The sequence below is a fragment of the Sinocyclocheilus rhinocerous genome, unplaced genomic scaffold, assembly GCF_001515625.1.
Source record: "Sinocyclocheilus rhinocerous isolate Xijiao unplaced genomic scaffold, SAMN03320098_v1.1 scaffold574, whole genome shotgun sequence".
NCBI classification, from domain to species: domain Eukaryota; kingdom Metazoa; phylum Chordata; class Actinopteri; order Cypriniformes; family Cyprinidae; genus Sinocyclocheilus; species Sinocyclocheilus rhinocerous.
In genome coordinates, this window is record NW_015659919.1 from 2,873,881 (window position 1) to 2,888,274 (window position 14,394).

Genomic DNA, 14,394 nt, shown 5'->3' on the forward strand with positions numbered 1-14,394 from the left:
AACGCATTGATTCGCTACAGAAGGCCTTTGTTCACCCCCCGGAGCCATGTGAGACTTTTATTTTTTTATTTAAGTTCTTTTATACTGAAGCAATGCAACACCCACTGAGTGGCATTAAACAGCTTGAAAGATCAAAGACAATTTTTAATATAACTCCGACTGGATTCGTCTGAAAGAAGAAAGTCATATACACCTAGGATGCCTCGGGGGTGAGTAAAACGCAGCCTAATTTTCATTTTTGGGTGAACTCACCCTTTAAATGTGGCACTTTTGACTTTGACCAGTATTATATTATCCTAGCAACTGCTTAACAACACCCTGGTGAAAACCCTGAGCTTTCTAGCATTCAAAAATCTAGTATTGTTCTTCAGTTTTGTGCATGAATAATGGTAATTTGGTGTACATAAGGAATTTAGTTTTCTCCTCCGTGTTTGCAGTCAGGACTATCAGCATGGCATATTCCAGTCTATTGGCTTTAAAGAGTTTCACGAGTACCTGACAGCAAGTGAGAACGTCAGTCAGGAAGAACGTGATAAACTGAAGATTAAAGGTAAGCATTCATTCACCTCATTTTGCTTGAGCTTGAATGTCTTCAATCTTTTGTTGTTAAACTATAAACAGCTGTCAGTTCAGGCCTTGAGAATGAACACAGAGTGAGAATGTTGATGTTCTTGAAATTTTTCTGCATGAGAACAGTTATGAAACCTTTGCTGACTTCACACAAAAGAGAGCAAACACTAACTCAGACCCTCATTCTGAAAGCATTTTATGCTCTTCCAGGAAGATTTTTTTTTAGTTCTTAAATGAACTAAAACAGTTCCAGCAGGGATTCAAATTATCATTACATTATCATTGTAATACAAAAATATCACTACCACCATCAGACACGTTTATTGTAGTAGGGCTGTCGTGATTCGTCGATTCTATTCGACTATTCGATTTAAAAAAATTCTCGACTTCATTTTGCCTGCGTCGACTAACCGGCAAAATGCCGGAAGTGGCGCATTTCACGGACGAGAATCCATAAAACACATTATTAGACTGTTTTCCAAGGCTGCATGATATATTAACCCCGTTTAAAAATCATAATTAAGCATAAATGTGAATTCACAAACGCTACGATTTAATAAAATAATTATATGCAATGCCGTTATAGCCGTTGTACGTTACGTACGTGCATCTCACAGCAGCTCCGTTCACAGTAAATGCTGTTCCACAGGAGCTGATATCATTTACATGTGTGGAGCCGCTCAAACTCCATCTGTGCATGTTGTTGTGAGTTTGGGTTTATTATAACGTTAATCTGGGAACGCAACGTGCGCCATTTCATAAGATTTGTAAGGTAAATCATTTATAAATCCACGCAAACACAGGAGAATACATCATTATCTCGCGGTTTCAAAATAAAAGCTCAAACCCTCACTTGTTTACACGTTTTGATGTCCACATATTCATTTAATTACAGTGGCTATAGCATTTCTGTCCTAAAGAAATGGCCAAATATTAAAGATTAAGTGGGCATTTGAATTAAATGGTGCTTGGTCAATATTAAATAAGGATTAGATCGCACAGCAATGTGTAAAAATAATCGTCAGGCCGTTGGCGCCCCCTACAGGCCTTTGTTGTAATGCGTACTGTACATTAGCTCTATTCACTGATCTATAATAGAGATTATATTCTATTATTTTTTTATTATAAATAGATCAGTGGCTCTATTACATTATAATACAGTATTTTAACAGATTTGTTCAATAAAACTATATGATTTCTTGCTTTTGATACTTTATTTGAACTAATTATTGCCTCATTGATATTTTATATGTATTTTAAATAAATTTAAAGGCTATTGTTCACTTAGCCTACATCTATTTTTATTACCACAAAAATTAATTATTAATTATATTTTATTATTAGTAGACCAGAACACGTGTGTCATTCTTACACTATAATACTGAACTTTGATTTCAGTGATTTGGACTATGAGATGGACACTTGCTTCTTGCACTCTCTGTTGCACTTTACTTTTGCTTTAAAAAAGGATTTCATAGAAATTTGGATTTCATTTGGAGTTTCACTACTGAAGCCCATTTTTTTCATCATGCTGGAGATGTCTGTTTAAATCTGTTAAATTTTTTTTAATAATAATAACTTTTAATAATAACATTTTAATACTTGGTTCTAGTGGACTCTAAACATTGCATTTATTTAATGTGAAAACCCAACTGTTGGGGTTAATTTAAACAGATTTTTTCCCCCTTTTGTAGTTGCACTCACAGCTGTAATGAACAGAAGCACAGAACATGTGGATATATTGACATTAAGAACATGCTGATTTTCTCAGACTTTTGTAATTATTTTCTTTTTATTTCATTTTTATTAGGTTTGTTTACATTTTTACATTTCGTCAATGGCTTGTTTACATTTACACTTTTTTTATGGTACACTACTGAATGGCAAAGTTGCAAGTTTAATAAAATGTCCTTTAAAATTGTTTTTTTTTTGCGTGTGGGAAATGAATCGTTTAGATTAATCGATTAATATATAAATTAGTCGATAGATTAATCGAAATAAAAATAGTCGTTAGTGGCAGCCCTAGTTTATTGTACTTGTCCATTATTAATAGCTGGTGATTAATTCTCATTACAGTAATGATTACTTATGATTATGCCAACATGTTTGATGCATGTGTAAACAAACCTATTAAAATAGTACAGAGGGGACACAAAGTCTTTGACTTATCTTCATTTTGGAGCATTTTCTTTAAATACCAATATGTGAATTATTTGATTAACCAGCATAACTAATTTACGTAAAACTGGTAATAGATTGACAGTCCTGTTATTTAGCAAACAGGGGTTGTCTTCTGATTTTCAGTAGGCGATTGATCGCTGCAGTGGTGTTGAACTCTGATCAGATGTCTAAAACATTCAGTGTTTAAGACAGAACGCTCTCAGTCTCTGTTAACAGCTGCTGAGGGGCTGTAGAGAGGGAGACGTCTCTCTCTCTCTTTCTGTCAGTCAGTTGGATTGGTGTCAAGATCAATTACCGGCATGCTAAGCATGAAAGTTGCAGCACTCATAATGGTGCTCATGTCTGCTGAGAGCTCATAAGTGCGGATTGCTTGTGTTGAGTGCTCTGAGCATTACTGACTTGTCAATAGGCCATGAAGTCAACAATGCTGCTCTTGGATTAGTTAGTTTGCTCTAATGTTTATATGATGGATTGTGAATTGTATTAATGTTTTGCATGGATGCCGCTGTCTGTGAGCCCAGACACCAGTATTTTAAGAGTTTAGATTCAAGATAAACCCCTGTCTGGCCAAATAAGATTTCGGTGTGGAGATAAAGGTTAGAATTATGATTATTTGATAGTACTACAGTACACAGTTAGTGTATATTAGCACTGTTTGTTGTTTGCTTTGGGATCTGATAGAGCATTTGGACCTGCATTTGGATTCTGGTAAAAAAAAAAAAAAAATTTCATGGTTTTCACAAAAATATTAAGCAGCAACTGTTTTCAACATTGACAATAAAAATAAATGTTTCTTGAGAAGCAAATCAGCATATGTGACCATGGACCACAAAACCAGTCGTAAGGGTCAATAAAAAAAAAGAAGAGAGATTTATGCATGCATAATCAAAATATTGAGAAAATCGCCTCTAAAGTTGTCCAAATGAAGTTCTTAGCAATGCATATTACTAATCAAAAATTAAGTTTTGATATTTCCGGTAGGAAATTTACAAAATATCTTCATGGAACATGATCTTTACTTGATATCCTAATGATTTTTGGCATAAAAGAAAAATCAATCATTTTGACCCATACAATATATTTTTGACTATTGCTAGAAATATACCCATGCTAATTAAGACTGGTTTTGTGGTCTAGGGTCACATATTATAATGATTTCTGAAGGATTATCTTAAACTGAAGACTGGAGTAATGATTCTGAAATGTCAGCTTTGTCATCACAGGAATAAATGAAATTTTACGATATTTTAAAATGATTAATGAAGTCTGCATTTTTTTCTTTGCCTCAAACTGAAGGGGTGGTGCTCTGTTCTGTTGTCTACTACACATACTTCAAACACACGAGGGGCTCGTGATGCAATCATTTCAGCTTTTGGTGTCACAGGTTACTGTAAAATTGAACATAGCATGATGACACATAGTTGTGTAGACAGAGGAGGTGGATATTTAATTTGGAATGAGGAGATCAATAAGAAAATTGTACACAAAAGTGCAGATGTCTGTCAAAATAAAAGCTTTAGGGTTTATCTGGACCACCTAGCAATGCTGTTTTTAAAAGAAATTAATACAAATGTATTAATATTGCATGATAATACTAACTTTTGCACTAGCAGTGCAAGATGTTAAAAGGATAGTTCACACACAAAAAAGGGATAATTTACTCACCCTCATTTCAATTCAACCAAATCTTTCATGCATCGAAAGGTACAAAAAGCTCAAAAGTATCTGAAGCTCAAATGTGCTCAATGTATGTGCGTTGATCAGTGTTTATATGTGAATAAATAAATCTGTTCATCAAATAAAGCAAATTGTGTCTCTTCAGAAGACAGGAATTAAACCACTTGATTCAAATGGATTATTTTTACAAGGTCTTTTTTGTTGTTTTTGATGCATGAAAGTTTTGTTGGCGTGGACTTTCAAAGTACAAAAATGATGAGCGAATATTGAGTGAATAGTTTTGGTTGAAGTGTCCTGTTAAATGTAATCCCAATATTTGTTGAAAATCATAAAATTGTGTAGTCTTTGTACATAGACGCAGTCCAATGTGCTCTGGCACCAGTGGTAAGAGGATATACTGAAGGGGAAGTGGATTGAGAGGGGGCGGCTGAGGGTTTTAATGGAACTGCCTCTTCCTCTTCCCATCGTCCTCTAGGTTTTGCTATTAAGCACTTAAAATTGTGTCAGTAAACCCATCGTGCATGACTTCTTTTTACTTGATTTCTCCCACAAACATCTCACATAGTATTTGGTGTCACCATCATATATTGATCTCGTTATTTCCTCCTCTCACAGGGATCGAGTCTCTCAAGCAGGTGACCCGCCGCTACGCTCGAAAACAGAACAAATGGGTCCGCAACCGATTCCTCAAGAGTAAGTCTCACTGATTACACACACTTTTCTTAGTTTGGGTGCTGGTGTGGTGTAGTGGTCAAGTTCAGAAGGCAGCTTATTTGATCCCCAAATGGTACCAAACTGCAGGTTATTCCAGCCATAATATCCCTGGAATAAATTCATGCATGAAACCTTTAATGTGAGTCCCCCTTCCCTTTCCATCCTGTTGCTTGTGTTTGAGAGTTTAATGGTCTGTGAGGTACGGTCTCTGCTGCTGGATGCTAAGTAACACCACAGCTGTGCTAGTTCAGAGTGCATCGTAGCCACTGGCTTTAATTTGGATCACACTTACTCTCAAGGGAATTGTAGCCGCAGTTAACTCTTTTCAATTCTGAATTCATTGGTGTGCATTATATGTTGGCTTCACTCGTGGCTTGTCTATTGTATATTGGCTTCAGTTGCCCTCAGAGGTTACTGGAGCTATGTATGTGTGCATATTTTTCGTTTTCTTTCAGTACGGTCCAATGATCAGGTAATCACAGCCATTTTTTAACGAGATGGACTTCACACAGACCATTAAACACACAAACGTTTGTGTAGAAATACTGTGTGTGTGTTTGAAGGCTACCCCTCCCTTACAGACAGCCTCAAAATTCCAAGGCTCAGGGTTCAGTATTTACCGGCCTTTGGTTGATAAAAGATCAAATGCTTGTAAAGCTTGGGTGTTTCAAGACACGGTCAGTCTGAACGGTTTGTACTTTTACTTCCTAACAGACAACAGCCTGAATCAGCGAACTCTTCAATGGATTAACAGCTGTGTGTATATGTGTGTGCTGGTGACGTCAGGGTGTGAAGTTTATCTAGAGAAAGGAAGTGAAGGACGCTTTATAGAATGAAGAATGTACGAGTGAAGCACTATTAGTTGTTTGCATAATAAAAGCTGTAAAGTTAAAAGGAGGGTGTGTATGCATGTGGCACAGGGGACGCTCACATAGGTTATGTCTTGGTGTATGCAGAAACAGCTAGGGTTAGGGTCCCAAGGGTGGGGTCTTTAAAGATAAACTAATTTTAACTATGCTCATAGAGAGAGATGCTGAAAAAACATTATAAAGTGGCACAGTGGTCTGTCTGATGCATATGTACATAGATGAAAAATGTAAAAAATAACACAGAAAGAGTGCAATAGTTCATTCTGTGTATAAAAGCTTTAAAGGGGTCCTATTATGCTCTTTTACAATGTCCTGAATTTGTTTTGGGGGTGTACTAGAACATGCTCTCATGCTTGGTGGTTCGAAAACGCATAATTTTTTACATAATTTACATTATTACAATACCTTTGTAGCGAATCAGCTCATGGGGAAATATGAATAATTAATCATAACTAGTTATAATTAATTATAAATATTTAGATCCGCTGTAGATATTTACACCACCTTTCAGGGTCAACTGTCTGTCAATTCTAAGAACGTTAATTTCCTGGTTAAGGGAAATAACTTTCTTACTGTACAACGTAATGGGCCGCTTTGTGATATCACAAAACCCGGAAAACAAGCGCTGTAGTCCAAACGAGCCGTTCGTTGTAGTTCTTGAAAAGGGATTTTTTAAAAACGAAATATTTCCATTTGGAATGGACTTTGAGATTTGTAAGTTTGAAGATCTTTTTTATGCCCAAACATACACACTACACACTGACTAAAATTCAAAAAGTGAAAAAGCATAATAGGACCCCTTTAAATAAATAATTTCCCCAAAAATAATCATTTTGTCACATGTTGTTCCAAACCTTCTTGACTTAAACTTGAGAACTTGTACGTTCCAATTTGTGAACGAGTTATTCAGACCATTTTTTTTTTATTTATACGAGATTTGACTTGAATGATTTGTTCATAAATTGGACATTGCTACATCTCTGATGTACTCTCATGAACACGCCAAGTACAGCTTGGGTTCCTCATGTACCTTACACTGCTTCCTGTAAGCACTTCAACCTTGACCAAACCAGTGTCTTCGATATACCTTGGATTTCCACTAAATGAGTCTTTGACCTTCACCGCCTCTGCTGTTCCTCACAACATTATCCGGGCATTCCCTTTGGACTCTGACCCTGGTTTCTGAGGATCCTAGACTGGATTACCCCTTGCTCCCCATCCCAACAGAGGCAATCCAGCAATCCTGTTAGCCCTAATGAGATTAGGCAGAGACAGTGGCTAGCCCTCATTAAGAGTAGTTTTGTGTCCCACCATATGCAGCCAGATCCTAAACACAAGGGCAGCTGGCTTTAGGTGAGATGTCTGTAAACGTGGCCTTCCTCTACGGCTTCTCTTCATCCCTTGAGTTATATGAAGAGCCTCATCTTCACCAGATGGTCTGTTGCTTTGATCAGTGATCAGTCCTGTAGTGTGGTATATTTCTGCTCCGTCTATGCAGTTTACCAATAATTTTGCCATCCTAATTACATGAGAAAATAATTACATAAGAAGCAAGCAAAATGTATCTCTACATTTCCTCTTTTAACAGCTCTGTTAGCCAGTCGGTCTCAAGTTCAAGACCATTTTTTCTATAACTAGTCGAGACCAGTTCTTCTCTTGAACTCGAACTTGAGACAGATTTGAGTCAGAGTCCAGTCTTGTCTGGAGTGAGAGTGCTACAACGCTGCTATTAGATTTCTAAGAAGCAGCTAAACTCTTGGGTCAACTTTTACTGTTGCCTTACTTAACAAGGTTCACCAGGCCAGTGGGCCTCAAGTCATTGCAACTCAAGGTTGTTTCATCCTCGTTGAACCCCTTGCATTCATCCCCACCACTCTCTCACCCTTTTTGCTGGACTCTGACCTGCTTTTGGTCTGGTTAAGCTCCTGTGGCTGCCTGTCAGTGGCCTAAATGATCCCTCCCTCCGCACCCCACGCATCCCAGGGCCTCATGGGGCCCTCAGCTGACCGGTCTAATCCTGCAGGCATTAGTGTACTGCTAGGAATTCAGATTGGTGGCAGGAGGTTGGAGTCTGTGGTGTGGCCTCTTGGAGATAAGGACTGTGGGGTCATTGAGGGCAAACTTGGGTTCATTGTCCTCCTGGCCTCTACGAGGTGATCAACAATTCCTCTTTCCTTTTTCATTTAATTTGTTGGTTATTTGTGAATTAAGATCTAAGCTGATATGTATGGGCCAGTTTGGTATATTGGTCTTGTTGGCCCAAGAAGGGAATATCACTCTTAGAGCAGTCAAAAATTCTTTGGAAAAGTCATTCTTGTGATATGCCCCCCTTATGAAAATCAATTGATTTGCAGCCAGTTGCCAGCTCAAATAGTCAGCACGCTTCCTTGTAGAGTTGTGCCCGTTTGAACCCTACTGTTGACAGTGTAACAGCTGAATTTGAGATTAGGGTGAACCTGAGCGCCGTTTCCGTCTGTGCTTCCCCAGGGAGATTGCGCCGAGCGGCTTGAAAGTAACTGTGACAACGGCTCAGTTGACGGCTCTGGGAGGCAACGTGAGCGTTAAATAACAGTCTCTTGCCTTTTGTCAACGATAGGGGAAACCTGAGTGGGATGCGCAACAGGTGCGACATAGAAAAGTGTCCCCTTACACTCCGCACACCTCAGGACACGCCCCATACTCCCACAATACATTCCCGCTGGAAGACTGCTGCCAGCCGCTTGCATACAGGCCTTTGTGTGCATTAAACGTGTGTTGATGAACTTGTGAAAGGACGTACAGAGAAATACTGAGGATGGCCATGTAATGTATTAGCAAATGAGATTAAGAGATGATAGATGCAAAAACACAGCTGTTGAGGTGTTCTGCAACCTACAGCTGGAAGTCTAATGGTTACAGCTGTCGGCCACTCATTCTCTTAGCCCTCACTTCCTGTTCGGAATGTCCAAAATTGACTGACAAAGTCCTACAGCTGTCCAACAGGTGTCCTGCTCTGAAATCCATATCTACTCCATCGTCCTTTCCTACCCTAGGCTCTCTTATCACACAAACAGCAGCAGGTGTGACTGCTCGGTGTGTTTTCTGATGCCTATGTCTTCGGAGACTCTAGAGGATATGCCAGTTGGTGAGCGAGGGGTCTTTTCACATTTTACAAGACGGCAGCCATGCGGCTATCTGCCGTGGGTGCGCTGGAGAGGCGGCGCCTCATTGAGGCAGATATTTGAGATCTCTGTGGTTAGAGACCCTTGTTCTCTCGTTTTTTCCACCATTCAGGTCCGGCAATATTACTTGACTTAGATTTCACTGAGATTTTAATTTTGGGCGGGAGGGAGAGACCTCAGTTCAGCATCTGTTCACCCCCAGATGGCCATCTTTGCCCTGTTCCCTCTAATTTCTATACCCCTGAGAGAGAGGTTTAAAGAGGTACATAAATGCACAAAAAAACAAAGTCCTCCACTCCCCACATGGCTCAGGTAGGCCAGGTGTCTCTGTGCAGGCCCACCTGCTGCCGCTCTTTTCTGACAAGCACAATAGCAGACATAAAGATTGCAGAACTTTCTTTGATTAGAAGCGACTACAAGCAAGAGGCAACAAGGTTTAGTTTGGGCTAAAGAGATGCTTTACATCAGCTAAGTGGGACGCTGGGTGGCTTGTGTAAAGGAACACCTGTGTGTTTGATGCTAATGCAAAACATGTACAGGCAAATTTAGTCCTATAAAGCTGTTTGTATCTCATTTGGAGCATGAAACATCTTTATTATAATCCATACTTTCAGTTTTTTGCAGGGAGAAAGTAATGGATTTTATATTTGGATTTTTCAAAATTAATATTTGGTGGGTTTAAGCCACTATGCCTGTTTAATAGTGCAGTTTTTCAAAAATACAAAAATTGATACAGCAGGTGTTTGAGGTATATTTAAATCATCATTTTAATGCATATCATGATATGTTATGCCCACATTTTATTATTTGGTTGTCATTCAGGTTTATAATTCTCTATTCTAATTATTTTATTGTGTCTTGTTTAATATTATGGATGCTGTTATTGTTGTGTTTCAGGATTATGTAAGACTTATTGGTGTCATCTGGGTCTGCTCTAATTGTAAACAAACGCAGGGTGATAAGGAAGTAAACTGCATTTGGAGTCAGTCCAGTGGTTGGCTGAGGCTCAAATTAGAAACTGTTGGTTCCTTTTTGCCAGACGTTGAGGAACTGTTTGACAAAGAATTTGATTTTCTGTGATAAGCTTTTAAACTACGGTTACAAACGATCTTCAGCATTTGTGTACTTTGCATTTTATGCAAATTTTTTGCAAGCTTTTGCATAGTAATTATTTAACTTAAGAGCCTTCTTGCATTTTTAAGAAGTATTTAAGCATGTTTCTCTTTGTAACAGTGCTGGACTTGTGCAACATTCACCTCAGGCAAACAGGTGTGAAGGCTGGATGATATTATCAGCAGTATCTTTAATTGGTGGCTAATTGGTTACTTCAGTCATTGTTCTTTGAGCTGAACTCCTTGTAAGCTCTTAAGAGGGTTTCAACAGCAAAAATTATAGTACAGGTACAGTTGTAACTGTACAGCAATTTTGTAAAAACAAGAAATCATGTTTGTTAGAGAAGGGCTTAGTGTTACTTTGCTGACTTTGTGTCCCCAGTAGTTTGTCAAAATGCATTCTGCACATTGTAAGAGGTCAGGTTTCTTCCTTATAAAAAAAAAAAAAAATCAAATATGAGGCAATGCGTCTACCCGTCACTGTCTTCTTGGATGCAAACACTCCATTTTTATAGCACCATTGTGCAATTCAGTAATAAGAATTAATAAACGGGCTACACATTTTGATAGCTCTTCCATATTCGGTGTGCGTTTGCCAGCTTTACTAACATTTCCTCAAAGAAAAACAAACATTTGTAAGTACAGGATGTCATTTCAAGTAGTTTGACAGTTCAACTAGACAGCGTTTGAAAATAGCAGCTCTAAAAATATCACTGCAGACAGATGCTGCTTTGAAACTGGTTTTCACAGCAGGAAAATTTTAACTGCTCATGTCTTCATCAGGACGTAATTAAGCCTCCCTGAGCCAAACCACTGCAATTGGTCATAGTGACACTTCAATGACCAAAGTTAGCTTTCTTGGATCAAATCCAATTGCATTAGTTAATTGCTGAGCAAGTTGTTTTCTCCACTTAAAAGGCTAGAAATGCACTATTTACTTTTTTTTTAGCTGATGCAGTAATACTTTAACAATAATTACTTTTTTTGTTCTTGCCTTTATTCATTTTTAAAACTTAAACAACGCACCTTGGCAGTGCCAATTTTAATACCATGTTTTAGGACCTGTGACATGGCATACCATGTAAAACCACTTTCCATTAATGTGATAATCAGTTCTTTTTACTCTGGTATTACTGCCTGATACCATTTTAAACATGGTGCCATCACAGTACTGCATGTAGAAGAGATCGAAGAGCACATACAGGAAGTGAATTATAGCCTTTTTAAACTGATTAATTTTCCTGCTTTATTGCACTTTATCAAATGTCTATTTTACAAATATGAACCGTCATAATATAATCTGTCCCCCCACAGTTTTGTAATGGACACTAATCGAACAGAAAATAAAATCGCGATATAGTAGTGTGCTTATCATTTGGCAAAGGATGGTTGCGGCACAGAGTTCACGGGCACCGCTGATGATTGACGTCTCAGAGCGGCTCCATTCACAGTCAGTAAATAAATACCGCATGTGCTGTGAGTTTAACCTGCTTATTTTACGACTCCTCCGTATCCAGTTTAAGTTGCATACATTTTGTTCTTGCATTGATGTTACATTTGTAGCAGTTTTGCACTTTGACAGTCAGTTTGAGATAATGTAACTATATAACCATATTTTATTATTGTGTGTATCGGATAGTTTACAAAATAAAGGATTGGGACACTCTTTGTAATTGAAGTGACTTGGAAAATGTGTCCCAATCAACCTGAATTCACCCTACTCTTTGAAATCATGATTGTCTTACTAATAACTTCATTATATTTTACTTATAACTTAATTATAATTCTTCATGAACAATCATTCAGTTATTTGTAATGTTAAATGTAAAAAAAAAAAAAAAATTGAAAGTAATTTCAATGTAGCTAGCTACTTTCTGATAGTAACTTGTAATGTAGCTATAGCTACTTTTTCAGAAGGGTAGCTTGAATGTAGCTTAACTACTTTAATTTATGAGTAGCTTGTAGCTGGTCAAGCTACAGTTTCAGAGTAGCTTCCCCAACACTGCTGGCCATTGTGTCTAATTACAGAAGTTGAAGGATTTGAGTAAAACTTGACAGCAGGTCATGACCTCTCATTTGAAGAAAAAGATGAGTTTTTCCCCTAGATGGATTTTTAAATTATGACAAAAGGTGGTTTCTGTGTTCCAGAGGGCAAGTTTACCACTTACAATGTATGACTGTATCTCAACGGCATGTGTTAAAAGTATTTTAAGTTTTCTCAACATTTCAGAATGCCTATTCAGTGTTTTGTAACAAGTTCTGAGCACATGAAGTGTTTCTTACTGAGCCAAGCATTGGGTTGGGTTATTGTACAGCCAACAACAACCCTAAATGTTGAACTTCGGGACCTAACTTGCCCTGCACCATTTGTGTTGCTGACATGAATGATGCATCAAATTATGAGAAGAGATTGACTGTTACAGTGGGATCAAAATCTTTTGTCTAGATCCCAAATATCATCTAGGGACCATAATAACATAGAGACATGGACCCAGAGCACCCTAATAAACTGAATCTTTTCTGTTTTATGTGTGTGAGACACATTTTCTTCCATTTTTTTCTTTCTTCTGCTTGTTTAACGTATGGGCAGATCTCATTATCTGTGCATGTCTGCTGTATTGTGCGTGGATCAATAGCGTTGAGCGAGGTAGAGTGAGGTCGTCTCTGCTGACAGTGTCAGAATGCTGTTTGAGATTATCGAGCGGCAGTGATTCAGCAGGTTCAGGCTGCTGCAGGCCCTCCCTGCTTCTCCATACTGATTCCCTGCACCACACCACCAGACATATTCTGTACCTTTCTTCCCTTTTGCCTTTAACATTTTTTAATTTGTTAGATTAACAAGTTTATAGATCCTATGATAGTTTTTTGACTTTACGTCCTTGTGTGTTAGCTTTTCCTCCTATAACCAGCAAATCATGGCCATTGTTTTCCCCAATGCACTCAAGCTGGAAGTTAAGGAAAGTCATTTATTCATTAGCCTAAGATTTAACATTAACTTTTCTCAATTAGATTTAATCAAGAACATCAGCTGGGTACACGGTGTTCACACCATTAGATTGCACCATGATTATTCTGCAAGTTTAATCAAGATGCTATTTCATCGGTGTCGTCTTTTGTCAATTTGTCTTCTGAATTTTCAGGACCTGCTAGCAATGTGCCACCAGTTTACGGTTTGGATGCGACAGACGTGACCAATTGGGAGACTACTGTACTTACTCCTGCTTTAGAGATCCTGGACTGCCTCCAAAAGGTTTGACTTGTTTTCTTTCTTGTTTAGTTGGCAAATTATGTCTCCTTTACACTCCACTGATCATCATTTGTCTTGTGAACCCAACCGTGGCGGTTCTGCATAATAGAGAGGTGACCAACAAAAGTACTGTTTTAAATAACATTTTAAAAGTAACAAGTAGTAGTTAATAGATATTGTTTTTTTTGATAGCCGATACAGATTTCTTAGAGAGCAGGGTGGCCGATATAACATTTTTATATATATTTATAACATTTATATTTATTTATAATTATTTATAACATATATATATATATTTTTTTTAGGGCTGTTTGTCGATTAAAAAAATAATCTAATTAATTACAGGGTGCAAACTAATTTGGCTGTAAAAATACCCCCCAAAAATAATTTAAAGCTATTATCATGTTAAGTCTTTAGGCTATAATGGCCTAACATAAAGTATGGAACATAAAAGAAGATAATTTGAGAAACTTTTGAGAAATTTTTGTTCATGCAGTGAAAGCCATTCAGGTTTGAAAACATGAGGGTGAGTAAATGATGACATTATTTATTTATTTTTTGTGAACTGTCCCTTTAATGTTTTTTTATTTCTTTATTTTTTTTAATAAACGAAACGATACTCTAAAGAAACTAAAACTATCAGCAGGTGGCGGTAAATGTCTTTTTGAGTCGATTCGTTCAAATGGCTGATTCATTCAGGAATTCAGTAAACGTATCTCTCTTTGAATCATTGATTCACATGATTCGTTGCAAAACGCAGATTCATTCAGAAACTAAACACCGCTGTTTTGCTCGGAGACGCACAACAATTATGCTGTGGCTTTTTGTGGCTGAGGTAATGTTTTGTGGGTTTTTTTTTTTTT

At 37.7% G+C, this 14,394-nt stretch overlaps 1 protein-coding gene across 3 annotated transcripts in view; it reads left to right on the plus strand.

Moving 5' to 3' along the window:
* Positions 1-14,394, plus strand: part of LOC107724344 (tRNA dimethylallyltransferase, mitochondrial-like) — a 43,566-nt gene that overhangs the window by 12,607 nt on the left and 16,565 nt on the right. For all 3 annotated transcript variants that reach the window (XM_016533235.1, XM_016533234.1, XM_016533236.1), the window contains exons 6-8: positions 438-550; positions 5,044-5,121; positions 13,425-13,534. In XM_016533235.1, coding sequence (XP_016388721.1) covers positions 438-550; positions 5,044-5,121; positions 13,425-13,534 — 301 coding nt within the window. The remainder of the gene's footprint in view (positions 1-437; positions 551-5,043; positions 5,122-13,424; positions 13,535-14,394) is intronic.